This window comes from Drosophila arizonae, chromosome X, assembly GCF_054131065.1.
Source record: "Drosophila arizonae isolate 15081-1271.41 chromosome X, UAZ_ARI_1.0, whole genome shotgun sequence".
Taxonomy (NCBI): domain Eukaryota; kingdom Metazoa; phylum Arthropoda; class Insecta; order Diptera; family Drosophilidae; genus Drosophila; species Drosophila arizonae.
Window position 1 is genome coordinate 3,190,568 of NC_142927.1, and position 27,588 is coordinate 3,218,155.

A 27,588-nucleotide genomic window follows, 5' to 3' on the forward strand; every position below is an offset into this window, starting at 1 on the left:
GTTGTTTGGTTTTCTATGCTTTTTTCTTTTTGGAGTCATATAGGCATACAAGCTAAATCGTGCCACGCTCAAGGACCGGTTGCGTTCGAGTGCGTGGTGTGATATTGTGCTCAACTTGCTACGTTATTAGAGAGACAGAGGTTGTTAGTGACGACTACAGCAAGAGCTACGGCTACGGCGGAAATCAACTCATCGGCTATTCCATATTGCTTGGAGTGGGTGGTAGTAGGTTAATAGCTCTACGGTATTAGCTTGGCAATTGAGGCAGGCGAGCAGGCGTGTTAGGTCAGGCAGGCAGGCAGGCAGGCGTAACAGGCGTATATAGTTCATTTATGGAGTTAATAGGCACGGGGTACGGGACTTTTCCGTAAGACAATAATAGGAGGTGTCTACATGTTTTAGTATTACCGTTAGTTTGGCTAACCCACCCAAAAATACTTGTACGTGTGTGTGTGTGTAGGTGTGTGTGTGTATGTGTGTGTGGGTGTGTGTGTGTGTGTGGGTGTGTGTATTTCCAGAACATAGAACATAGCACATTCGCAGTTTTTTTTTTTTTGTGTATATTTTTATATTGTTTTAAATAATTTTTATTAGCAAAGATCCAAAAAATATATATATAGTATATATGTATATATATATATGCATATATGTATTTATCATGTGTAGTTAAGGTAGGTTTATATTAAAATTGTTGTTTGTGGAGCAGAAGAAAAAGTTGCACGTTTTGTTGTTGTTTGTTGTTTTGTGTGTTGTTGTTGTTGTTTTTTGTGGGACTTTTTTGTTTTTGTTTTTAGGCCTTACCAACGGTTTCAGTACTTGTTACCGCCTTGGCTATGTCGGCCACCTGAGCCGGTGCTTCGCTTGTCGCATCGGCTGGGCCCAACTTGTAGTAATTGCGACGGACACAGGGCGGTTCGTGTACGGCGCTCGTTGTTGTTGTTGCTGTTGTTGCCTCATTTGAGCTCAGCTTGGTTTTTGTTAGCAATTCGTCGTTTGAGGTTGAGGTTGAGGTTGAGGGTTTCTTGTTCTTGGTTGTTAGTGTTGTTGTAGTTGTTGTAGTTTCGTTGTTGTTGTTGTTGTTAATAGTAGGTGTTGTAGGATTGGTAGGTGGCAAAGAGAATATATCGGCTGGCTTAGTAGTAGCATACGTATACTGTGATTGGTTATCTGAAGGATACATTCATATACATAGATATTTCCGAAAATAATAGATATTATGTATGTATGTGTGTGTGTGTATGTGTGTTGTATTGTATTGTATTGGTTGTATGTGTGTGTTTATATATATTCTTTTTTTTTTTTTTTTTTTTTCTTTTTTTGTTGGTCTAATTCGTACCTGTCACAGGAGACGGCTCGCTAGCTGGAACTGAAGTTGCTGTTGGAGTTGTTGGAGTTGTTGGTGTTGCTGGCTTTGCTGGAGTTGCTGGTGTTGCTCCAGCTGGCTTATTGCCAATCGTTGTTGTTGTTGTGGTCGTTGTTGTTGTTGTTGATTTCGCTGTTGGCGATTTGGGCAAACGCTGCGGCGTTAGATCAATTGTCTCATTCGAACCCTGCACGCTGCGTGTCTTGACAACAGTTTGCTGCTGCTGCTGCTGCTGCTGCTGCTTGCTAACGGTTGTCTTGGCAATGGTCTTGGGCACGCCCACATGTCGTGTGACTGTGGTGGAGCTGATGCGACTCGACTCGGAGGGCGCATGGCTGTCGTGGCTGCCCTCGCGTCCAGACCGGCGATTGGTGCTGCTCGACGAGATGCTCCAGCGCGGCGCCTGACGCTGCGGATGTGGCTCCGGCGTCTGGCCGCTGTCACGGCGTGGATGGTGATGGGAGCCCGTGGAGCCAACACTGTCGGCTGGCGAGCTGCTGCGCAGGGAGGCAGCAAACGCACGATGCGCTGCATCCACTTCGCGCTCCTTCTGCAGCTGACGGCGCGTCACGGTGTTGGTGGTGGTTGTCGTCTCAGTGGTGCTCCGGCTGGGTGGTGTGCGTGTGGCAGCGTTGGGCTTGCGAGTCGGCGACTTTGTCGGACTGTCCTGCGGGCGCCTTGGACTGGCGTTCACCTGCTGTGGACGACGCTCGCGCTCCACCTGCGTTTCAATGATGCGCTCCGGTCGGCGGCTCGCGCTGGAGGGCAGCTCGGCGTCCGGCTGGTCTGTGCGCACCGAGGGGAAGCCGTGTGTGCTGAAATCCTCGACGTGCGTCGGACGTCGCGGACTCTGTGGCTGCTCCCAGCTGGGCTCGAATTCCGTTTCGACGGTGCGCTGCGAGGTGGTGCTGCTGCTCTGCTTGACGTTGCGACTCTTCTCCGACTTCACCACCACGTACTCCTCGGTGGTGGGTCGCTGGCCGGCAAACTCCTGCGTGGGCTTGTTGGTACGCACCGACGGGAAGCCGTGTGTCGAGAAGTCGCTTGGGCGATTCGGCGTGTTGGGACGGTGGTTCGGGAACTCCTGTATGGGATTCGTTGCCCTTGGGGATGGAGGAACATCCGGTCGGCCGGACGGTTGCGGTGCTCGATCATCGTACTCCTGCACGGTTTCCGATGTGGTCTCAGTGGAGTAGCGACGACTTGACTTCTTCACAGTCGAGTAGCTCTCCTGCTTGACGAGCTCCTCGGCCGTCTCGGAGGGACGACGCACCAACGGCTCAGCATTGTCCACCACGTCGCGTGTCTCCTGCACGCGTCGCTGGTTATGCTGAGTCTGCGTCTGTGTCTGGGTCTGGGCCTGGCTCTGGCGGACAGAGTCCGCCGTGGGAGTTACCTGCTCTGTTTCGTAGCGCTTGTTCTTGACAATTGTGCCGTCGGGCAGACGCTTGACCGTGGTGATCATTTTGACATTGGGCTTGGGATACTCAACCGTATTGGAGATGATCTCACCTGGCTGTGACATCAGGTGCTGCACATGCCGTTGATATTCCGGCGATGCCTTATCCATATCCACATAGCGCTTGTTCTCCTCGTAATGCTGCTGTGTCTCCACGTTGCGTGTGCTCTTCAATTGCTCACGGCTCTCGGAGAAGCGCTCCTCCCTCTGTTCCCTCTGCTCCCTCTGCTCCTGCTGCTGTTGCAGTCGATGCTCCTGGAATCGTTGCTCCTGCACACGCTGCTCCTCACGATCGCGCTGCTCACGTATTTCACGCTGCTCACGCAACTCACGCTGCTCACGCACCTCACGCTGTTCCCGCTGCTCCCTCAGCTCACGCTGCTGGCGATTTGTGCCCTGGTTGTCCAGCAGATAGCGCGGCTGAGCGACATCATCATCGCCGTACTCAACCGTCGAGGAGGACACAAACTTGGAGGTCGATGAGGACGAGGTGGAGCTCATTTTCATTTCGGTACGCCCACCGTTGCTCTCATCGCCAAAGACAACCTTCTCCTGCAGATGGGTATTGGAGCTCTCCGCCGCCTGCTTCACGTAGTTCTTATCGTCGCCCTGATGTGAGGCGCTCGAGCGCTGCTCGTTGCGACCCTTGAACTCGGCAATGCCGCCACCATTCAGCTTCTCAACACCTATCGCATGAGTGGATCGTGGTGGTGGTGGTTCGAGTTCGAGTTGGTGGTTTGAGTTAGGTTTTTTGGTTGATCACGGCACAGAGACATACAAACAAACAGAGTAGGAGTTACACACAGAGTTAAACACATTGACGTTAGAAGTCGTGGTTGACCGACTAGCAGACACCCTGTACCCAGCTACACACATATATGTATATATCTTGAATTAGTTATGTATATCGATATACACACATATGCGTTATGCTTTTGCCATCAATCAATTCTATGGAGCTCTATTGACACAATATACCCTGTAATGAGCTCTACTTGTGCTAAGAGTCTTTGACGTTTCTAACTCCCTAAGAACTCATTTCCTAAATATAAGAAAACCTGAGACTCTGTGAGCTCATATCGATAACTATCGATATTTATTAGAATCTTTATATGAGATCTCCAAAATAGCTAATTAAATGAACTGAAATAAGCAATATCTATCGACTAATATCGAAATGAAACATATCGATTAATTGACTCGGCACGATACACAGATGGTGCCGCTCTATGCAATCGGACATGTTTAGATCTCCATTGAAAGCAATTTACACTGGGTACAGGGTATTACAGTATCGGAAATTGAAAATGCTTCAGCTTACCATCAGTTTTGGCCAGAGTTTCGGTGCGATAGGCACGTCCATCGGGACTCACCTCCGACGAGGTCTGCACATCCCAGCCGGTGCTATTCGGTTGGGTCAGACTCATCGAATGGAATTTGAGCTCGTGCGTGGGACTCATCGAGTCGCGCACCTCCTTCGACTTGAGACTCTGAAAGTTCTGATCGAGCAGCGCATCGCCGTGGCTGGTGGCCAGCGGATCCTTGCCAGCATATCCAGATAGAGTATTGCCGTTCGGTTCCGACATCGCAAACGTTAGATTATCCGGTTCGTGTCTATAGAGATTTCTCAAACGCGATTCCCGCAACTTGTAAAGATGCGAACGGATTTGCCTCTTGCGTTCGCTATCCTCCGATTGCTGCCACTGCAAGATATCGAGTATATATAGAGTACATATTGTAAAGAGAGAGAGAGAGAGAGAGAGAGGGAGAGAGAGAGCGACACGTCCTTGGGCTAATTGAACCGGCTCACTGTGGCCCACGCGCTGTGCACATTGAGGCGAAACTGCGCCTTTTATGGACGCGTTTGACGCCTCGTCTCGATCGCCAATTAGCTGGCGTACATAAAATAATAAAAAAAAAAACCTGACTTTAACTGACTCACATTCATATATATACAGATGTATAGTTATATATATGTATGTATATTTGCATTTGTCTATGTGTAACAACACTTCATTTGCCCACATTCAGAAATTTCACTATAATTTGCCTGAGTGATTCCTAAAAAGTTCCGTCACAATATCATAAAGTCGACAGAGTATCGTCTATATATAACTTTGCTAATATTTATGAATAATATTCTATTTCCAGATTTATCTAGCAAGTCATCTGTGCAACAAATTTCATGGCATTAGCCTAAGTAGCTCTCGAGTTAAGATAGTTGGGATAGTTCTATAATTCATGATACGCGATATTATGAGCATATCGCGGTCTTATTTTTAAAAACATTTTCAAAAATCTCAGGTAGACAGATAGATGATAGATGTATGTAACTAGATCATATAGAGAGATCTATATAGACATATCTTTCTATTTACATACACTTTACATAGCTAAACTGATATACCCTGCACTCTCATCAACTACAGGGTATACACAAATTATTTGCTAGCTGGTGCAGTTGACTGAATTTGCATTCAAGCACCAGAAATTCGCAATTTGTCAACAGATTTGAAATTTCCATATACATATGCATATACATACATATATGTATTTGCATTCATTATTCATTACCATTACTATGATTATGATTGTCATTGTCATTACTGTGCTGATTATCTGTAAGTTAATTAAAATCGACAGATTTGCTCAGCAAACAAAATTGACAAAAGGTTTCGCTGGTTTCGCTGGTGTTGGTGGTGGTGGTGTTGGTGGTGTTGGTGGTGGTGGTGCGCGGTGATATCACCCACCAAACCTCAACACAATCGAAAACGGAAAATATGCCAAAATTAACAACAATAGAGCAAAGCAACAGCAACAATAACAAATGCTTTGTTAACTGTTTTAAATTTAGATGCTTATAGCAAAACGAATTTTTGTTTAGATTAAGGAACTTCATATACACAATATATATATATATAGATAGCTGTATGCATGTACATATATATATATACATACAACTGACTCTGTACATCATAAATCAAATTTGTAATTCGTACTATCTCTAGTTGCTAGTCATATCATTTATTTAAAGCGTAAAGTTCCAGTGGATTTATATAAAGCTAATGAACTTGAAAGTTATATCAGTTGAAATTATTCCCAAAGTCATATAAATATGTATATATATTGTATATAGTTTTGTTTTGTTTCTTATGTTCTTATTTCCCATAATTGTTTACTAAATAAGCCCCAAGTTCAATGCTAACTGCTTCACTTTTTCTATATCTTTCACCAAGATCTTAAAGTGTTTGGAATATATTTATATTTGTATATTTATTTATCTGTATGCTAAGTAAAATCACCTTTAGCTTCCAGATTTCTACAACAAATATAATATATATATATTGTATTTTAAGTTTATTTTACTAATAAGCAAAAGTCTTGTCTAACCTTTTATCAATTTCCGTTAAGGATATTTATGGCCTTCAATAAGTATATATATATGATCTATATAATTTCCGGTAGGCCTCTAACTTTGCAGCATTTAACTGTTGACTACCAAAGCTAACCTCAATATACATATATATGTATATATAATAGTATTAAGTCAGTTTGTCAGTTTTGACATGCACTTCATAAGTTTCGGAAACATTTTCAAATGAACTTTGACGTCGAGCTGCAATCAAATGCTAATAAAACAAGCTGGCTGTTAACTAACTGTCAAATTTGACAGGCAGACATGATAAGCACTAAGGCCGCTGACTAAATTTATGAAATTCTAACTGAAGTTATATGAGATTCGATTTGCGATTTCGGATTTTAGCTGGACAAGGAATTAGAGAAATCAACAGCAAGAGCGGAACTTTCACTTAACAAATAAATAAATAAATTTAAATAAGTTTAAATTTGGTTCAAACTGAAACTCTGAGCTGTCATGGTCACAGCGAAAGGCCGAGTAAGGTTGTCAAGGCGAAACGAAAGCTTTTCGCCCAGGAACAACTGTTCGCGTGGCAATCGCTCAGCCTCTACCTCTGCCTCAGCCTCAGTCGGCGTCGGCGTCGGCGTCAGCATCTCGAAACGCCGCTTTGCCATCAAGCGACATTTGCCAGATGACGTAATTTCTATAAAGCGGCTTGTGATAACCAGTTGAATTCGCCGCCTTCGCCGTCGCCGTCGTCGCACCTCGTCGCAACCTGTTGGCGACGTCGACTGCGCTGCTGCTGCTGCTGCTGCGCCTGATGACGTGACATGTGCGAGATTTGGCTGATGCGAGTTCGCTGCGAATGCTGATAAATTATTATTTTTTATTTAATTGTTTTTTGTTTTTTTTTTTTTCGTCTTTTTTTTTTTTTTTTGCTAGCTGTCGTGTCAGCTTTGGAGGTCGCCGATGTTTTGTATATTTCTTCTATGCATTATAATTGTTGTTGCCAAAAAAAAAAAGCAACAAAAACAAAAACAAAACTTCAAAAATTGAAAACGAAAATGAAAACAAAAATCTTTTTGCTATTGCAATTAAAATTGATTCAAATTTAATTGAGCCAAATGCCGCAAGACACGAACAAGTGTGCCCCATAGCAAAGGAAGCGAACGATTCGACGTTAACGGAAGAGGATGCAATGCAGCACGGGTGGAGAGGGAGGAGTGGGAGGAGGGGGCACAGCCAGTGTGGGTGGGTGCGCTGTGACCTTGTTTTGAGTAGATTTCAATTGAAGTGGAACTGACTGATTTTGTTAACACTGTGTAGGATTCTGTATTATTGCCTATTCCCACATTCGTAAATGTTTCACTGGCTACACTGAGCTGATGTAGCAAAAAATTGAAGTGTAGTTGACTTTTTATTTAGCTCTCGCATTTACCTCTGTTAGTTATTATTAAATTTCTCATATTTTGCTGCTGCTATATTTTTGTAAACGTTTCACTGGCTGTTTTAAATATACATATATTTTACAAATAAAATTTTACCGAGTTTTTTAAGCAATCTCTTCTGTGTCATTCTTACTATTTCTACTTTATTGAATTAAAATCGGGTCTGTATGAAATCTTAGATATATATTTTAATCATTTTAATAACATTTTACTAACTTCTTTAGCTTTAAACTAAGCATATCTTGCATGATGCCTGCTATGGTCAGGCTGTTGAATGTTACCCTCTCTGCCTCTGACATAATTCCCCATTTATCTACCCACTCGAGTGATAAACCGCTTGCCCAGACCTCATTTTCGCATTGCTCATGCGATAAAGCCGCAATCGTCCAGCCGCTTGCAACTTATCAAAAGCGTGAGCCAAGAATGTCAAACGATAAGCCGACGTGCAGTAAAATCTTTGGTTCACTGCAGCAGCGACACCTGTCGCCAGCGACATGCACCAGAGCACGCCATCTGGCGTCGGCCGTTTCGCAATTTAACTGACATTTGACATTGACAATCAGTTCAATTCGTCGCGGAAACCGTTTTGCACTGCCCTCTTAATTGATCGTGTGTGCGGCTCGAGTCTCTTCTCGACGTCAGCTGTTATTTATAGCAATTTCAATTTCATTTCAATTTCATTTCAATTCCGTTTCAATTCAATTCGGTTGCCTGCACATCCAAGTGGGCGAGAGCATCGCGATTTGCCTAGCTGCGATTCGCCGGCCGCGCAGCACCGTTAATTCGCCGCTTTGAGCGAATTGTGTCATTTTCATGCTCAACCTGCTGGCAGCGACGTCGACGCCAACGGCGGCGCCAACTGCGACACTGTTGCTGCCACTTTTTTTTTGCAATTTTCTTTTTTTTACTTTTAGCACCTGCGAAGCGGCAACCGAAATTGAAACTATTTAAAAGCGTATACCCTGTAGAACTAGTGAAATATTTAAGAGGTATATGCTGCTAATGGGTATGTATGTATATGTTTACAAAGTGATGTGATTATAGAGTATTGCCTCGTCTATATCTGTACAAAGCTAAGCATAATCAAATATTCTTATATACCAAATATTTTATATAGGGTAGACTATAGGCTGTTTGTAGACTATATAATAAAATTAGCAACAACAACCAGAACGCCATCAAAATGTTTAACAAATTGCATTTAGAGAGAAAAAAAACACACACAATAAATTCACATAATCTATTTACAGGGTATCCCTATGTAGACAAATGTGCAAAAAAATCATTAAAAAAATAAATAAATAAATAAACTAAAAGCTGATTAGATTTACAAATGCGAAAGCCATAAAGAAGCGAAGTTGAAACCAATGTCTGTATAGCCTGTTTACAGGGTATCTCCACATCAGACATGCTCATGCATATAAATGCTCATGCTCATGAATATGAGATATATTCATGATATATTTAAGGCGCAAGAGCTAAACAACAGCTTGAACTCTCATTACAGGGTATCTCTGCTTCTAGACCATATATTCTGGAACATTTTCTAGCTGTTTTTGCTTGTTATTATTTGCTTTGGACTTGTGCTCGAGTCGATTTCAGACTAGAGTTCACTTTGTTTTCATTTTCAGCTGTTTTCGCTTCTCCCGCTCCCTCCCTCTCTTTCTCTGTCTCTCACCTTTCTTTCTGTCGAGAGAGGGGGGCACTGGGGCGAGTTGCTGTGACATTGCCCAGGTGAATAAAACATGCGGCGTCTGTTCTTGAAATTTAGAGCGTTTTTGTTTTTATTTCGAGGCCGTCATCGCATCACGCATATTAAACAATTAAATTTACCCAAAACACTCGAAATGCAATGCGAAGTCTAAAGCTAATCTCCCATTGGAGATCTTTCCACTTCTCTTTCTCTTAGCTCTTCTCTTGCTTTTTCTTTCGGGTTTGATTGATGGCGCTGTCAAGTGACATGTCAGCGACAAGTTATCGTAATCGTTATCGAGCGCCAGCTGGGAAGGTCCCCCATAGAAACTTTCTCACATTGTCGATGTATTATTACATGGCTAGATCGTAAGATCAGCTTTTCGATATTCCCATTTGTACATCATCTTAGTAGATTCAAAGAAATTGTACATTCTATTATTTCAGAGATAGCTAAATATAATACAATGTTATTAGAAACAAATCTCTCGCCTTGTATAGAAATGACAAGCTTCAGGTCTGTTCTAAAATAGAATGACGATCACCGGTCTTAATGGCTCCATAATAATAATAATATATCAAAAATTATATACAATCATTGATCTGTAAAAATAAACGAGCCGACAAAGTACTATGAACGAAAACATTGAAACGGAAATTAGAGATCGCATTTAATAGATGAATGCACTATAAACCTTCCGAGTGGGTGTAGGAAAACAAAGTTAGAGCATTGATCAAGCTAACACTATAGCTCATATCATTATCCCTCGGGCTAAGCAAATTAATTGCAAATCGAAAATCAAAGCGAAGCGAGGCCAACTGCCCCTGGGGCTAGCTGTTGAACAGGTTTCACTGTAATTAGATTCATTTAGAGATTAGAATGGCAAAATATATACACATATGCCCATATATATGTATGTATATATATTGAGAATCTTGATAAAAATATGTATGTATATACAACAACAACAAAAACTGATGACACGATCGTTCATATTCATAAATTCACATTTCTAATCTAGTTTTCAGGTTCCTTCTAGCGACGATAAGAACCTTTTGTTTGTTTACAAGCCAAGAAACGAAAGCAGCAAAAACAAAAACAAAAACAATGAAATAGTTGACACCAGTGCCGGCAGCGACGCTCGCTGCGCAGCTGGCGTTGCTGACTAACTGTTATGCAAAATCAAAATTTGAATTTTTGCTCGCCTTCAACGTGTGAAAGTTATTGGCAAATGTGTGCATGTGTGTGTGTATAAATATATATGTATATGTATGTGTGTGTGTGCTGTAAATTTACCTGTCTGTAGATGAACTAATCACAGTGGCTCCTCCAAATGACACACGCAAAATATGTGGCAGGTAAAGGCAGAGGCAGAAAGAGAGAGAAAGACAAAAGCAGAGAAAAAAGTTCGCTAAAATCTCCTCTGCGCCCTTTTTTTTTATCGAATTTCTGTTTCGTTGAGTTGGGTTCGTTGAATTGTTATTTACTTCTTTTTATTTTTTAATTTTTTACCGGCAAACACACGTATGTATAAACACTTGAGTAATGAGTGGGTGTGACTAATCCTTTTTGCCGTTCGCTAATAATTCGTGCTTTTTGGCTTTAGGTTCTTTAAGCTCGTTTGGCAAAAATATAAATCATATGCCGCTCCAAAACAAAAACAAAATTATATACATATACATATATACAAACAAACAAAAAAATAAAACAATTGCTGCTGCGGCTGCTTCTTCCTCGACTTCGTCTTCTTCTTGCTGATTGTGTGAGTGGAGTTGAGTTTCGTTGTTTTCTTCTCTTTTTTTTTTTTAACCGAGCGTCGGCACGTTGCAATCGATCGAGCACCAAAATCAGACTGAAGTTCGCCCATTCAGAATCAAAGCCGCGTAAAGTGGACGGCCAGCCGGGCCGAAGCTTAGACAGCAGCCGCACCAGCGGCAGCGCAGTCGATGACGACAGCGCAGCGCAGCTCAGCTCAGTCAGTGAGCAAAGATATGACCGAATACGACAACAACAACAATCCGCGAAGATGACAGCGACTTCGTCGTCGTCGTCGTCGTCGTCGTCGCCGATCGAATGCTATGCGTGCTTGTGTGTGCGTGTGCTGCCGCCTTGGCTTGTGTGCGTGTGTGTTGCCCCCGCTATCAGTGCAGCGGCCGCTGTCAGCTGCGCTGCGCTGACTTTTTATGTGTGTAAGACAACACACACAAAAAGCAAAGCAGAACAAAACAAAACAAAAACAGCGGCTCAAATATAGCCAGCGACAGAGCAAGAACAAGACGAACTGTCGCAGCAGCAGCACCTCAGCAGAATTTTTGCCAAAGACAATAACAACAACAACAATAACAGCAACTACAGCAATATGTAACGGCTTGTTGTTCTTGTTCTGTAGGACAACATGCGCATAGGAGAGTAGGCAGAATTGGTTTTTCTGCTCCGAGTGTGTGTGTGTGTGTGACTAACTGCAACTTGAGTCAGTTAAAGCTTTTGTCCTTCTAAGTAAATCAAGCTTCAAATTACGTATACAATTTTGGTATTGTTTTTAGCGAAATAAATACATATACAAATGAAATTTAAGCCGTAAAAAATATAGTAACGGTCTATGTCTATAGGGAAAATACTGAGGAAATAGTAAAGGAATGCTTATAGCTATATAGTATTACCAAATTAGTGGAAAACTCCACTAAATGTAAATAAACTCAATTCGAGGTGCGTTAAGTATAACTTATGTTCTATGTATGTATGTATGTATGTATGTGTGGAGTTTAGTTAGGGCATTCCATGCGCGGCTAAAGCACATTCAACTTCAACTGTTTACAGTTCAGTATTTGGCTAATGATGCGACGACTCTTAAAGCACATTTACATACATACACACACACATACAAATGTACATATATGCATATGGCACTCAGCTCCATAATTATACTGCCAGTGGGATTTAGCTAATCGATCGTGCTCAAATGGCTAAAAGGAAAGGGAACAAAAAATACGCCAAACGTGTTCCAGTGCACAGTTGACCAATCAATCGGTGTGATATTTGTATTATATGTACATATATGTATGTACGTGTAAAAAACATACATACATATAACAATTAAAAATAATAATATAAATCACTGGAATGGCATTTACATATACATTTTTTGTAGGTGTTTTTATTATTATAATTAGTGTTGTTTTTGTTGCATTTGCTGCCAATTGCGCCAGCTTTTGTCAACAGCCAAAGACGCCCCCACGCGACAAAAAAACGTAACTCAGACTAAGCTGCGCGCAGACAAAACAGAAACAAGAGAAACGCAAAAAAGTAGAAAAGAAAAAAAAATAGTTAGTCATGCAGACGCTGCGCAGACGTCGTGGCTAGACCAGCAGCCGATAAACGATAGACGATAAGCAATTTACAATATGGCAATAGCCAATAGATAGAGCAAAGCTGCATACATGCATACATATGTACATATATACATACATACATATGTATGAGAGTTTTTCTTAATGCTGTTCACTTGCTGCTGCGGCTGCTGCATTTGGCCAAGTGCCATGTGAACTGGTGGCAACTGTTGCAGGCTGTTGCGCTAGCTACATCTGTATGTATGTATGTATGTACATAGCTAACTGGCAGACAGACAGATGGCCATAGCGGGTGTCTCTGTGCGCCAATTGCGGCTCAGGTTTATTGATTTATTTTTCATGCAGTTAGCGTCAACGTCAGCGCCGCGGCCCACGCGACACACTGGCTTCAAATCATGGCCGAGAGATTGGCGCAATTGTAAAGCGGCCAACGCGCAAATGTCTCAAAAAAAAAAAATAATAATAATAATAATAATAAAACCAACAAATAAATCTCAAGTGCTCCAGGCGGTTCTACAAACGACTAGAAGATACCCTATAAACATACTCGTGCAGTTCGCTTTGCCAGTATAAACAAAACAAATAACACTTGACATATCGATAAGTCACAATATGGATGAAAAGGCGTATGTTATCGAATTTATCGAAAGTGAGTCGCGTATATTAATGGGAGGTCCGATGACTAAGCTTTCGACACATTATGCTCCTCAATATGTGCCAGAATGCACAATCGATATTTATCGATATAAACAAAAATGGTATATTATAAGCTATATTTACATATATATGATCAGGTTACTAAATAAGTAATCGAGACATGAGACATGTGCATATATTAGATTGTAGTCATATGTAACTATGGGACTGGGAAATATAGGAAATATTTAAAATGATAGGACTATCAGAATTGATACTTACATAGATGTAAGTGCTCTTGAGAGCATACCCACTCAGCGTGCATTTGCCATGGGAATTGCAGGGTATAGGAACAGAAAAACTTGCCACTCGCTAATGCTGCCTGACCGAGCATCGAGCTGCGGGCACAGGCAATGGCAGGAGAGCTGCGCCTGAGCCACAGCTGTGGCGTCATCGGCGCAATGCGTTCCGAAGGAGCCTGGCGGCCAACTGGATTTGTGGCCTGGAGTGGCGGTCAGGCGAGTTCAGATGCTGCACGAAATTGATTCATGTGCCGGTGAGTCATCATCGCTTTATCAGCGAGATAGAGCGAGAGAGTGAGAGAGAAGCAGACAGGGGCAGCGGCCAAGAAAAAGATAGCTATAAAACGCGACTCAGACGTGGTCGCTGTCGCTGTCGATGTCGCTGTCGACGCCGCTGTCAGCGCCAACGGCGATGCCGACGTCGCGACGGCTGCTGCGTGGGCTGATTAACGTCTGCTGCTATTTTTGTAGATTTTACGTATTTATTATTATTGTTATTATTATTAATATAGATGTTTCGCTATTGTCGCTGCTCGTACATCATTTTGGCCAAGTTAGAGGCGACGTCATCAATGTTTTTCCATCGATTTCTGTATAAAAAACTTATATTTTAATGACTTTTTAACGATAATTGGCCCGCTGAGTCTAAGCCAGCTCAGCGTAGACGGCCCACACATCAGGCGAGAGCCGGGCCACGCCAACCCCATAAATGACCCAATTTGGTCAGGTTGAACCGGGTGCCTGGGCTCGTCATCCACACATCTATATGTGTATGTGTGTGTGTGTGTGTGTGTGTGTGAATCTCCACAGCTAGTTCTCGAAACTCTTCCACTCTGTCTCTGTCTGTCTGCGCTTTAAAGGCAATGACTGACGCATCCAGCCACAGCGGAGAGCCAATGAACTTGCCAACAGGTGGCTCAGAGTCCAGCTAGAGAGCAGCTAGGGAGCGAAACGAACGAGGGAGCGACTGAGAATCGCATAGAAGGCATCATGTGCAGCTAGAGCAACGCCAAAGATCTGACCCACTTATGTATGCGAGTATGTATGTACCCAAGCCTAATATATGCACATATCAATTGCAAGCCTACACATACATATATACACACATGTATGTGTGTAATTTCGATACTTCTACTTTCACATCGCTTACCATTTTCCTTAGCAGCTCCTCGCTTTGTATGGCACCCAAATCGCATTCCAGTTCCATGGCAGGCAAAAAAACTATAACAAAAGGAGAAAACCATTAAGCATGTGAGTAAAATGAAAATGTCTGATGAAGGCGGCCATCTGATGATGCAATTCACAATCGCACACCCTGTGCACATAGTGTGCAGGGTATGCCTAGCACTTAACGTAATGTTTGCCGTGAAAAAGTACCTGAGGAAGCGTTTACTGTTATTGGTTGGGCTAGGGTGCCTAGGGTATGACTAGAGTATCCATTAGGCAATAAATTTCCACCTGACACACTGAGTGAGGCATAGGGTAACTGCAAGTCGATCACTTGAATGATGCTTACACTGAAACCTATTGCAATTTTCGAACTACTTTGGAAAACCAACCCTAAGGTATCCTGCAGTCTATCAGTTCTGCTATTATGGCTAGCAGCACCCAAAAATTATAATTCAGGCTTACGATTTTCGTTAATTCTTGCTCATATACATATGTACATTTATATGCTATAGGGTATCTTGTAGTCGAGCAGCTGCTTTAATTTGTAGCCAGCCCAAATTTGGGATTCTAAAGCCTCCAGGGGTCATTTGTCAACAATGACTTCCCTGGGAATTCGAAACCTAAGCTATTTGCTAGTCGATCAGTTGATATGATGTGTAGTCAATTTTAAGTATTTAAGTATTTATGACCAAAAGAAAAATCAAGCACAGAGTATCTGCTCGTCGATCAGCTACATTTTTAACGAGCTCAGCTTCTTCTGCTATGATAGTTCAGGCCTGCTGACCTGCATTTAACGCCAATTATTGCAAATCGAAGTCAAATACAGGGTATGTGGCAGCTGATCAATTGCTGTTGTATCGCATTCAAATGCTTATATTTGAGGTAAACACTAAATCATAGTTCAAGCACGAGAGTAATCGTAAAAAATATATGTATACACATTTAATGTATATATATAGGGTATGTGCTAGTTGATCAGTTGCCAGCTTGCATCACATACAAATACAGAGCTGACGCTTAAGAGTGTTCACAAATATGTAAATACATATGTGTATTGGTAATATATAGAACAAATACAAATCTATATAGGGTATCTGATAGTCGATCAGTTGCTATCGTATAGCCAACTTCATTTGTATCAAATACAAATACATAGCTCAGGCTTACACACTTATGTGGCTAACATAAATTGAACAATATCCCCATATAGGGTATCTGCTAGTCCATCAGTTGCTGCTTGTGGCTACTGTAACTTGTTGCGCCTACAAATGCGAATGCATTTTTCATTTTGATTCATTTGCTGCTGCTGCTGCTGCTGCGGTTTCTCAAGTCTAGATACTTTAGCTTCAATCGTACGTACATAGATTCATTAAAATTATTTTCAATTTATCATGATTTATACACATACGTATATAAAGCTATGTATGTGTGTGTGTGTGTGTGTTTGTTTGTTTGTTTTTATTTTATTGCACTCCAGCTTGGCGACGAGGCGAACCAGATCCCCACCAAGTCCAAGTCCCCAAGTCCCAAAACAAGTTGTGACATTTCCCCCGTAAATGGTTAAAAATGAAACATGGCAAATGACAATGCGTTGTTGTTGCTGCTGTTGTTGTTCTCGATTGTTGTAATTGTTGTTGTTGCCGTTTCAATTGTTGCTGCGGCGACCGCCAGCGCGTCACATTTGGTTTCACAATTTTGGTTAAGATCAACACGATGTTCGGTCAAACGTCAATTTGATATCCAAAGCACGTTCTCAGCGCGCCAACTGGCCAAAGGGGCGCAGGCCGCCGTGCTCTAGATGGGCGTGGCCAGAGAGGGAGAGCGCGCTTGGTGTATGGTGGAGCCGGGGAGGAGGTACGGCTGTTGACCATCCAAGCGGCCGTAAGCCAAACAAGTTCAAAACCGCAATTGGGCAAATAGGCTGACGATTCTCAATCAATCAATCAATCAATCGAACAGTTGGCCAAGAGTTGGGGTCAGCCGCAGCTGGACAACTGAGTCAAGTGCATGAAAAGCAAGAAAATTAAGTGGAAAATGCAGAGGAAAATATTTGCTTCGAATTGAAAATCGTTTTGATAATCAAAGAAATTTCGAGATAAGAGATAAAGAAAGAAATATATGAGATAAAAGATAATTATATATGGAAGTGTGAGGAGAATATACACATGTATGTATGTATATTTTTATGTTTTAGATCTTTTATCTTTCATATTCTACTAGCTGGCCCGGCAAACGTTGCATTGCCCTCTATATTATTTCTAGGTAAAAAATTGTTGAAAGCTATGTTGTTCAGGCTGGGATACACTGATAAATTTATTAATCGGATTTTCATTCAAGCACCTTGTTGTAAACGACATTCTTCGTTTTTTGGTCGGGTGCAAGAACAAATAATGCGGATCGTTTGCCAACACGTGAGCATGCCACGTACAATTGACCATGAGAAAAACACGCATTTTCTAGATTGAGGCCACAAATAGTCAAAGATTGGCCCTGTGACTTGTTGATCGTCATGGCGAAGGCAAGACGAAGCGGGAATTGAATTCGTTTAAATTCAAAGGGCATATCTGTTGAGCTCATCGGAATCCTAGGAATAAGAACTTCCTCATCTTTAAATTTTCCTTTGAGTATCAACGCGTGAATCACATTGCTCATCAGTTTTCTTATCACCAAACGCGTTCCATTGCACAGTTTTGGTTGGTTTAAATTTCTAAGCATGCAAATCATGGAGAATTGCTCTTTTCATAGCTGTGTTCATTTCTTGACGCCGGTCAAGTTGTTCTTCCATATTGCCCATGAAGTATATTTGCAAGAATTTTTGCTGTGCATCTTCAATAGGTTGCAATGATCCAATGCGATGGCAAATCTGGCCTTGAATCTTTAAATTAAGAGCCATAGTTATAGTTATATTTACAAACACTATTTACAGAAATCTAACAAACTACATTATTCAAAATTTTTTTTTGGCAGTCATAGAAAATAAAATTTTTAACGTAAATTACCTTAAATATCCGTCTCCAATATTTTCCGCCCCAAATTATGTCATTTGGAAACAGGCATTGTATTTTTGAGTGTTCGCTAGAAAATGTCGTGATTCTAGTGTTTCGCCATAAAGCAGGGAACGCAATGGCTATGGTGACCGCTAATGGCAATGTCACTTTACCACTAAGGCAGCACAAACCGGGCGTTTCACCAGCAAACTTCAATGCGCCACAATGCTAGCAAACAACGTCCATTGGACCAATGCAAACTAAACGATTCAAGCTGTAATCAATGGTGCAATCATATCGAAACGCTGCTCGATTCAAATCAATCCTTGAACCATTTCTTATTGCCGTTTCACGGGCTGCCTCTCTTTGAGAAGCACGAATTAAGGCCCTTCTTCCCTGGGTACTAACGCGGAGCCTTTCTCGGGCGATTTCTCGCTCTTCGTCAGATAATTGACTCGCGCTATTCCGTTGCCTAATTGCATTATGGGTCCGCCGGGAAAGATTAGATCTTCTAGGACGCGGCATTTTTATTAATAGTAATACTGCCCTCGCACAAAACCATATAAAACAATCGAGAAATATAAATATAAATAATTTACACAAATTTATGTTTGAGACAAACAAATACCTGAACTTTCGAGATATTTAGCTTTTGTAAAAGTCCAAAAATACAATTTTTAATAATTAACTTTTTTTTTTTTTAATTTCGAATTTTGAATTTTGAATTTTTTATTTATTTTTGATTGTTAGGTTTTAATCTTTTGATTTTTTTTTATTTTTGCAGATTTTTGATTTGAAATATTTATAAAGTTTAAAAGTCCGAAAATATAAATAGCCAAAAATACACTTTTTAATAATTACCTTTTTTTTTTTTTAATTTCGAATTTTTAATTTTTTATTTATTTTTTGAACAGTCAGGTTTTAATCTTTTGATTTTTTGCAGATTTTTGATTTGAAATATTTTTCCTTTTGATTTGAAAATTTTTTTTTTTTTTTTTTTTTTTTTTTTTTTTTTTTTTTGAATAGTCAGGTCTGCTCGAGGTCAGGAGACCGTAGACTGACTGACTACATTTGTTTATTTACTTCTACACTATTGTCAAAACTGTCACTGTTACCAAGCCTACTGGGTATAAAAAAAATTTGAACATTTGGGGAAAAAACCGCGTTTTTCAAGTATTCGGCAAATTTTTTCAGTATTTTTAAGACCCTATACTAAACTCGTTGCGGAGACAAATCCAACAAATCAAAAACCATGAAAATTGGTTCAGCCCAAATCAAGTTATAAGCAGTCTTCACTTTTACACAACTTTCTTTTATATATATAGATATTTTATATTTTACATTCTATATTTGTTTTATATTTTATATCTTATATTTTACAGATTTTTCATTTTCATGACAATTTCCAACTAAATCTTCAGTTCTATAAGATTTTCGCATATTCTTCCCTAGATTGTGGAGCTCGGGACACATTCCCAACCCAACAAACTAAATAAGTTGTATGGCCTAAATGACATAGATCGTAAATAATACGAAACCATCTGCATAATTACAACAAATTTAGATAAATTTGAAATTTATTAATGAACGCGTCTCTCGCGTCCAATAACTCAACGAATTACATATGTTGCTTAATTTGTCAATGATTTCCATTTGATGTATCTATAGAATTGATTGTTCGCCTGAGTGAGAATCGCGTAGGAAGGCGTGTGGCCAATGCCCTGTCTGGCGAGCGATTAACGATAAACGATAAATGACAAACGATATGGCAATATGGACGATCATAAATTGTTGAGTCCGAGAATTAGCCACGCTTATGGCCATGGATCGTAAAAATAAGCAACAATATGGCAAAGTGCTTAAATTGTATTGAAATTCAATTTGGATTTATATTTAAATTTTATTTTTTACTCTAATTTTTTTTTTTTTTTGGCTGTTAAAATTTTGATTTATGCAAACGCCCACAGGTCTAACAAGTGCAAGAGAGACAGGCATAGCAACAGAGTTAAGCTGCGTGTAAAATGATATGCGTAAATGCCTGATTGATTGATTGCTTTGCCGCTAGATGGCGCCTGGGAGCCAACAGGAAAACCGCAAAACGCTTAGAACATTGTGGAACTTAATTTGCCAGTGCTAGTGTGTGTGTGTGTGTGTATGTGGATGCTATGCTCTGCGCATGTGTGCGTATATGCATGCTCACCTGCTGCTGCTGCTGCTGCTGCTTATCAGAATAGTCGACACGTCGCGGCTTTTGTAACTGGAGACTAACACAAGTTGAAGACAAACAACAACAACAATTAATATAAAAAAAAAAAAACAAAAAAAAAACAAACACTCACGAGTTTAGAGCAAAGCTCTAAGTAAATATTGTAGTTGTATTAGTTAGTTCTACAATACACGGAAAGGGGGTTGAATTACGCGAGCGCGATCAACTGGGCGAGCGAGCGAGACAGACAGTGAGAGAGAACGATCAGAGAGGATGAGCGCGGGGCGAGAGACGGAAAAAGGCACAAAAACTATTTGATTGACTTGCGGTTGCAGCAAATAACTGTTATTTGTTGTTGTTGTTGTGTGCTATTGCTGTTTCTGTATTGTTGCCGGCACACGCGAAATTGAAAAAAAGCACACACACAAATGTATATGTATGTGTGTGTGTGTTTAAGAAGAACGCACGCACAGAAACTTAACGAAAACAAAATGTCCGCCAAGCAAAATTTGAGTGCTTAAAGTTCGCTTTTGTTATTGTTATTGTTGTTGTTGCTGTTGTTGTTACTTTTACTGTTTGTTGCAGCTTGCAATTGGAAACTGTGTATTAAAGATGCGCACAACCGTTTGGCACGAGCGGAGGCTCTTAACTGATTGTGCTAGGTGCAATTGTTACTGCATTTAGGCTCGACAGAGCCAAGCAGAGAGATAGGCGCCAACAGCAGCAGCAGCAGCAGCAGCAGCAGCAGCACTAGCAGCACTAGTGGCAGCAGCGGCAGTTGCGGCAGCGCTGCCAGCAGCAGCAGCGAAGGCTGATGAGCTGTGGGCAGCGTTCAGCTCCCCAATCCCAGTCCGGATGTGGTTCGCCTCGTCGCAAATGTCGCTGACTGCGCTGCGTGCGTGTGCGTGCGCGCACAAGGAATAAGAAGACGAAAAACAAACAAAAAATCGAACACAACTACAACAATACCAATCACAGCTCAGACATAACCTTCAAATTAGCTGCAATTGAACTTAACTGCATTTTAGGCAGTTGCACAAGGACTTTTCGCCAGACTTCAGGAAAATTCCATGAAACTATATTGAAATTTATGCTGGGGAATGCGCGACTAGCAGCGAGCTTGGGGATCCCTGTTCAATGTTGCAATTTCACAATTTATATGCATACACAAATGCGCCATCTATTGCGCACTTTATGCACCACGCAGTACTAATTTGCCTACTGTTTACCTGGTATTTGCACTACCTACCCGACACACATTATCTTAAGCGCCCACACCCTGCTTAGAGTCTAACTTTTATCTGTGCTATTTGATCTCTGATAATAATAATTCTCAGGTCACTTAAGATAACACACACACTTAATTTCGCGAGAGCTGAGCAAAGTTTCTCAGTGTGCGAGCAAGACTAGTGAGCATAGCCAAAGATACGCCTCTTATACCGCATAGGACTGTATAAACTCTCATTTAATCTTCAGCTTCAACATGGAACTGATATTAAATATTGGAGTTCTATGATGGGTCAGCAATTAAATAGAGCAGAAATCGAGTTAAGAAACTGATCCACTGGGTTGTCCATAAGATAAGATGGATCTGTTTATCTGGCAATTTGTGTTACTATCCCAAAGTTACTTATATACTTATTAAAGAATCTCCATTTCGCCAGCTTAAAGTTCTCTTCAATGGACCTCTCATTCCAATCTTCGAAGCCCTCTCGTAAAATTATTGAATTGAATATAGGAATAGTTAGGAATTTAATAGAGCAGAAATCGCGGTTGTCTATAAGATAAAATATATCTGTTTCTCTTGCAATTTGTGTTACTATCCAAAAGTTAATTACATATTTATTCGAGAACCTCCAGCTTAAAGTTCTCTTCAATGGTCTTCTCATTTCCAGCTTCGAAGCCCTCTCGAAAAATCATTCATTCTCTCTCTATATATAATCAAATTTGAAGGCCTTTGTTGCTCTGGCTTCAAGTTTTGTTATCTAGAATTAATTCTTTGTAACAATTAAACAAATAAATAAGTAGATAAATAAATAATCAAATTTAGCTTTCATCTAGAGACAACTTTTCGAGCACACCTCGCTCGATGCAGTCTAACGCTTTATTCTTTGCTCTAATTCGTAGTCCGCCCAATAATAAATTTATTTCAATCAATTTTTTTTTTATTATTTTTGTGAATAACTAACTTCAGACGCATCAGTTACTCTTGTTTATATCAGTTACAATTATATATATGTATATATATAGATATAGTTATAGATATATTTATTATCCATCCATTCACATCTAGAGTTGAGCTAAGTTTCTTAAGGAGCGCATATATCAGGATAAGGCTGGATTTAATTTGCCCCTGTCCTGTTTTTCTCTTCTCCTCGTCTTCGTCTTCATCTTCTCTTCTTATTCGCCTGCCTCTTCGTTGCTTCACTTCTTCCGCTCTTCCTCCAGCTGTCATCAGTCAAAGCTCATAATTATTGAAATGGTTTTTTTTTTCGTATTTATTATTATTATCTGTGAATGGAGTTTGGGGCCACAGCACGCGTTGGCTATAATGGACGGCTGCTTCTAAATGCTATTGGAGCTGCGATGGCGACGACGACGCAGCGGCAGATGCCCGAGATCCAATTGCTGATCATCGGAGCTCGATGCGGGCGAGCCGTTGTCAGGGTCCCAGCTCATGTTGTGCGCATCGTAGCCAGCGATAGCGCCATTTTCGGTGCAGAAGCGCTTGCCGTTGCCATTGCCACAGCCGGTCGATGGCCATTCCATCATGGCGACCCGGCACTGGGTGTTCGTCATCGTGTTCAGCGGCTTGCCCGTGACATGCAGCGGCGGCTCCACAACCGACATCGGCTTCACGCCGGTGTCCTCTGTCACCGCCAGCTTCATGAAAGCCTTGGACAGATTGCGGCTGACGTTCTTCTCTGGAGATTCCTCGTCCTCCATTGGCTCGGTCTCATCCTCCTGTATCGGGGGCAAAGTTTTCTTCATCTTGAACGACTCACGTGCCAGTAAAATTGATTTGATATAGTCGCGTTCCCAAATTGCCTTGTGAGCCTTTTGCATCCTCCGGTTTATCTGCCCGAGGAATATAATCAGAAAACAAAAAAAAAACAAAATTAAACTTTGCTAAATTTTCGCTTTCACTGCCGTTTGACACACGACCACAATTCTGCATCAAGTGACAGCCCAGTTAGCAAAATTCACAGCCCACTAGATGTGGCTGACATAAACGGACAGCAGAGCTGTCGTTATCCCACAATTTTCGGCACTTTCCAACACTGAAATGCTCTTATTCTCCTACTTCTGGCATCACATGTCGCACTGGGCTACCATCTTCATTACTCAGCAATCGATATGAATTGCATTGAATCGAATCGAATCGAATCTCATTGAGCGCTTGCAGGAATAATCACCTTCTCGCTCTCTCTCTCTCTTATATATACATACATATAATTAAATTTTTGTGTATTAATTGCACTATTTATTATTATTCAATACTCTCTCTCTCCCTCTCACTCTATCTTTATTTTTCTATTTCTCTCTCTCTCTTTCTCTCGCTCTCCCTCTTTCTCTCTCTCTCTCTCTCTATATATATCTCGCTCTTTTTCTTATTATCTTACACTATTTATTATTATGCAGCTATCTCTCTCTCTCTCTCTCCCTCTCTCTTTCTTTCTATCTCTCTATCTTTCTTTTTCTATCACTCTCTCTCTCTCTTTCCCTCGCTCTCTCTCTCTCTTTCTCTCTTATATATACATATAACCAAGTTTTTGTGTTTTAATTGCACTATTTAGTATTATTCAATTCTCTCCCTCTCTCTCCCTCTCACTCTATATTTCTTTTTCTATCTCTCTCTCTCTCGCTCTTTCTCTTATTATCTTACACTATTTATTATTATGCAGTTAACTCTCTCTCTCTCTCCCTCTCTCTGTCTTTCTATCTCTCTATCTTTCTTTTTCTATCACTCTCTCACTCTCATTCTCTTTCTCTCGCTCTGCCTCTCTCTCTCTCTCTCTCTTTCTCTCTCTCTCTCTCTCTCGTTATCTTATAAATATACATATGATCAAATTTTGGGTATTCTATTATTATTATGCAATTATCTCTCTCTCCCTCTCACTCTCACTCTCTTTCTCTCTCTATCTCTACCTTATACATATAATCCAATTTTGGGTCATCTAATGGCACTACTTATTTGCTATTTTGAGTCTGCGCTCAACTTTTGATCAATAGGAAATTAGTTCCGTATCGAACTACTTGCTATATCGCATAACTGTAATAGGAACAACCTAAGGGAATAAACTATTTGCTATATACGTGAGTTATAATCTTTCTTATTCACTTGCCAGCTAAATCTGAGAGCTGTCTACGGCCTGTCGCAGCAACGTTTGGCCAACAATTGAGCTCTTCCATGCGCTAGGGCTTGCTTTGTTTATTGATATTACTCAAATCAGCATTTGATGGCTTAGCTCTGATATCCCATTGGCAGACAGCTAGATCCGATAGACGTATTTATCTCTAAATTCCTCGACTCCTATTCACAACAGACAGCCATGTCATATTACGTCAGGCGTCGCGATTGAATGTGACACCCACCACCCCCCACCCCCCAGCACAGGGTTTCTCAGAGTGGAATATACATATGTATGTATGTGTGCTTAAAGGAAATCAACATTAGATTTATTGATTCTGTTTTTAACTTGAAGCCACTGAACGTGGAAAATCAGAGCAGAATGGTTTAGTTAAATGAATGTAAGAGGCAGAGGGAGGCGTGGCAGGCCCCATAGAGTACTTATATTCTTGATTATGACGTCGAACTGAGTTGATTTAGATCTGTCCGTCTGTCTGTCTGTCCTATCCGTCTATCCGTCTCAGATGCCATGAGTTCGTTTCCAGACCTCTCCCGTTTTTTTGCTATCGACAACAAATCGGATCGAAAATCAGCTATAAAATTATATCTCCTACATCTTAAGAGCTAGTATCTCCAAATGTTATTTATATATTCATGTGTATTTTATAGAATATTTAATTTTTTTTTTAATTACCCCCTCCCCATTCCACAAATGCCCCATTCTCATAAAATTTGCAGAAAGTATATTTCAAATACTAGAGACTTCTGCTTTGGTAAATGTTATTATGACGATCTGAAAGAGTCGGGAATATAGTTCATCTAAAAGAAAATCCAGAAAAGTTCACATAGTACTCCCACACCATGGTCCAGGAGTGCAAATTATTCAAATATCAGTTACTCGAAGGGTTGATTGGATCTCTAAACTCTCTCTCTCTCTCTCTCTCTCTCTCTCTCTCTCTCTCTCTCCTCTCTCTCTCTCGACTAGATCTTGTGTACTTGTTATTGGCTGATTTCCAAATCAATCTGAATATTGATTAAATCTGAATATTATTAATCCATTCTTAGCATCTTATCTCAACATCTTCATCTTCGGCAATTCAACAAAAACTTCTCCATATCATACAACATATATCGAATAGACATTTCATATAGAAAATCCGCCCAATTTAATCATTGTCCAAACGGACAGATCTTAAAGACAACAAAAAAAAAAAACAACAAAATTGAAAACTTAATTTTTGCATAAATAATATAATATATGATATATGATTATAGCTAACTGGCTTTATCAAACATGTGAATGAAGTTAATTCTAAGCTTATTTTTCATTTTTCAAATGAGTTTTAACAAGCTGTAAAAAACAAAATCTTTACTATGGACGCTATAGAGCTGACGAATCATATAAAATTGAGCTACTTTAGCAGATGGCAGTTGCGTGAGCAGTGGCTAAGGTTTTTTATTTAACAAGTTTCCTGCTACCTTTAAAGGCAGCTCAACCTAGCTGTGCATCTTAGGCATATAAACAAAGAGGCTTACCTCAGAGAACTGCATCAGCTTCATATCGTTCCTGCGAGATGTTTCGATAAGGCAATCGCTGCTGCTGCTGCTGCTGGTGCTGCTGCTGCTTCTGCTTCTGCCTTAGCTGTTTCTGTTTCTGTGGCTTTTGCGCCCTTGTCGGCTGCGTTGCCTTATCGGAATGCAAAGCGCAGCGCGAGGCAACGCCAAAAATCAAAAGGAAAAAAAAAGTCGTCAAATAAACAAGTAAAAGTGATCGAGTTAAGAGTGCTCGACTAGCTGATACCCAGAACTCTGCAAACTGAGAAATGGTGGGTGGGAGAGAGGGGGGGAGTATGGGAAAGAGAGAGATATAGGCAGGGAGAGTGGCAGTGGAAGGGATAGAGTGATAGCGAGTGAATGAGAGAGAGTGAGAGGGTGAGGGGTAGAGAAAGAGCGAAAATGGCTGGGCGAAAGAGTGAATTAAAGGGCTAAAGCGGCTAGAGAAACAAAGAGAGAAAGAGAGGGAGAGAGTAACATTGAGAGAGAGAGAAAAGAGAAAGGGACGGGGAGAAAGAGATGGAGAGGGGGAGAAAGAGAGAGAGAGAGAGAGAGAGAAAGATGCAGCGGAAGATTGAGGAGCAGAAAGAGAGAGACTAGAGAGTGAATAAGAGAGGGAGGCAGAGAGAAACAGAAAGAAACAAGAAGAACAGAAGAAGAAGAAGAAGCTATAGAGAAAGCTATAGAGAGATGAAAAAATAAAGAGAGAGAGAGAGAGATAAACAGATGCGGAAAGAGAGAGACATAGAAAGATGATGTAAGAGAGAGGCAATGAGCACCACAGTAAGAGAGAGAGAGAGAGAGAGAGCGCGCGAGAGAGAGAGAGAGAGAGAGAGTCCTAGTGGCAGAGAGGCAGATTGACCAAATAAGTCAAAGAGAGAGATAGCGATAAACAGATATGTCAATATTGTTGCTGTGCTCGCCCACGCCTGCGCCACACCCGCCACCTGCAAATGCAGCAAATACAGAATACCCCAGAAACCTCTTTACAATGGGTTCAGGGTATACGAAAGCAAAAACCCGAACAAAAAACTGAAATAAACAAAAAAAAAAAAAAAAAACAAAAACAAAAATGAGACGAAGCGCAAATGCTGCAAGTGGAGCCACATGGTCAGTGGGTTGTGCACTTTTGGCCAAAACCACATGACTGGATATGCACAAAACCAGTAGATGAGTCTCTGAATTGCAGCCAATGGCACTGTGCGTGCGTGCATGTGTGTGTGCATGTGTGTGTGTGTTGAATGTCAACGTCAACATTCAGTGTCAATCAAATGAAATCGAATGAAATGCTGCAAAATTCTAGGAAAACATTTTGAACAACATGCAATGGACACAAGGCGAACAGCAGCAACAGTTGCTGCTGCAGGCGACATTAGGACTGCTGCGATGCGAGTGGGCGTGGCAGGCGGTAAACTAATAGCAAAGCAGCTGAAAGGAGCAGCAACAGCTGCAGCTAGCACCACAGCAACTGTTGCTGCTGATCTGAGTGAAAGTGCTGACAGCAGCAACAGTTGCTGCTGCTGCTGCTGCTGCTGCCAAGGTTGCTAGCTGTCCTTGCGCAGGCTTCAAGTTACAGATGGCGAAGGCCATATTGTAGGCGGTGTATGGGGTGCGGGGGCGTGCTGCTGCGATGATGTCAGCGCGTAGGCAACCAACTCGAAGTCGAAGTCGAAGTTGAAATCGAAGTTGAAATCGAAATCGATGTCGAAGAATG

At 41.1% G+C, this 27,588-nt stretch overlaps 2 protein-coding genes across 12 annotated transcripts in view; both read right to left on the reverse strand.

Annotated features, from left to right (window-relative positions):
• LOC108618733 (uncharacterized) overlaps positions 1-20,628 on the reverse strand; it is a 50,855-nt gene extending 30,227 nt beyond the window's left edge. For 3 of the 11 annotated variants that reach the window (XM_089473685.1, XM_089473684.1, XM_089473689.1), the window contains exons 1-5: positions 19,964-20,627; positions 14,757-14,827; positions 4,144-4,525; positions 1,337-3,508; positions 802-1,167 (exon numbers count right to left, since the gene is read on the reverse strand). In XM_089473685.1, coding sequence (XP_089329811.1) covers positions 802-1,167; positions 1,337-3,508; positions 4,144-4,525; positions 14,757-14,813 — 2,977 coding nt within the window. In that variant the 5' untranslated portion in view covers positions 14,814-14,827; positions 19,964-20,627. Of the gene's footprint in view, positions 1-801; positions 1,168-1,336; positions 3,509-4,143; positions 4,526-10,617; positions 11,201-14,756; positions 14,828-19,963 lie in introns of those variants that run through there. The other 8 variants (XM_089473691.1, XM_018014839.2, XM_089473688.1 and 5 more) reach the window with 6 other exon arrangements.
• A 1,504-nt stretch (positions 20,629-22,132) lies between these two features.
• Positions 22,133-26,582, reverse strand: LOC108620414 (uncharacterized). The gene is made up of 2 exons (XM_089473706.1): positions 25,857-26,582; positions 22,133-23,047 (listed from the first exon to the last, which is right to left on the reverse strand). The coding sequence occupies exons 1-2, from the start codon at positions 25,878-25,880 to the stop codon at positions 22,535-22,537; spliced, it is 537 nt and encodes a 178-aa protein (XP_089329832.1). The 5' UTR covers positions 25,881-26,582; the 3' UTR covers positions 22,133-22,534.
• Positions 26,583-27,588: the final 1,006 nt, after the last annotated feature.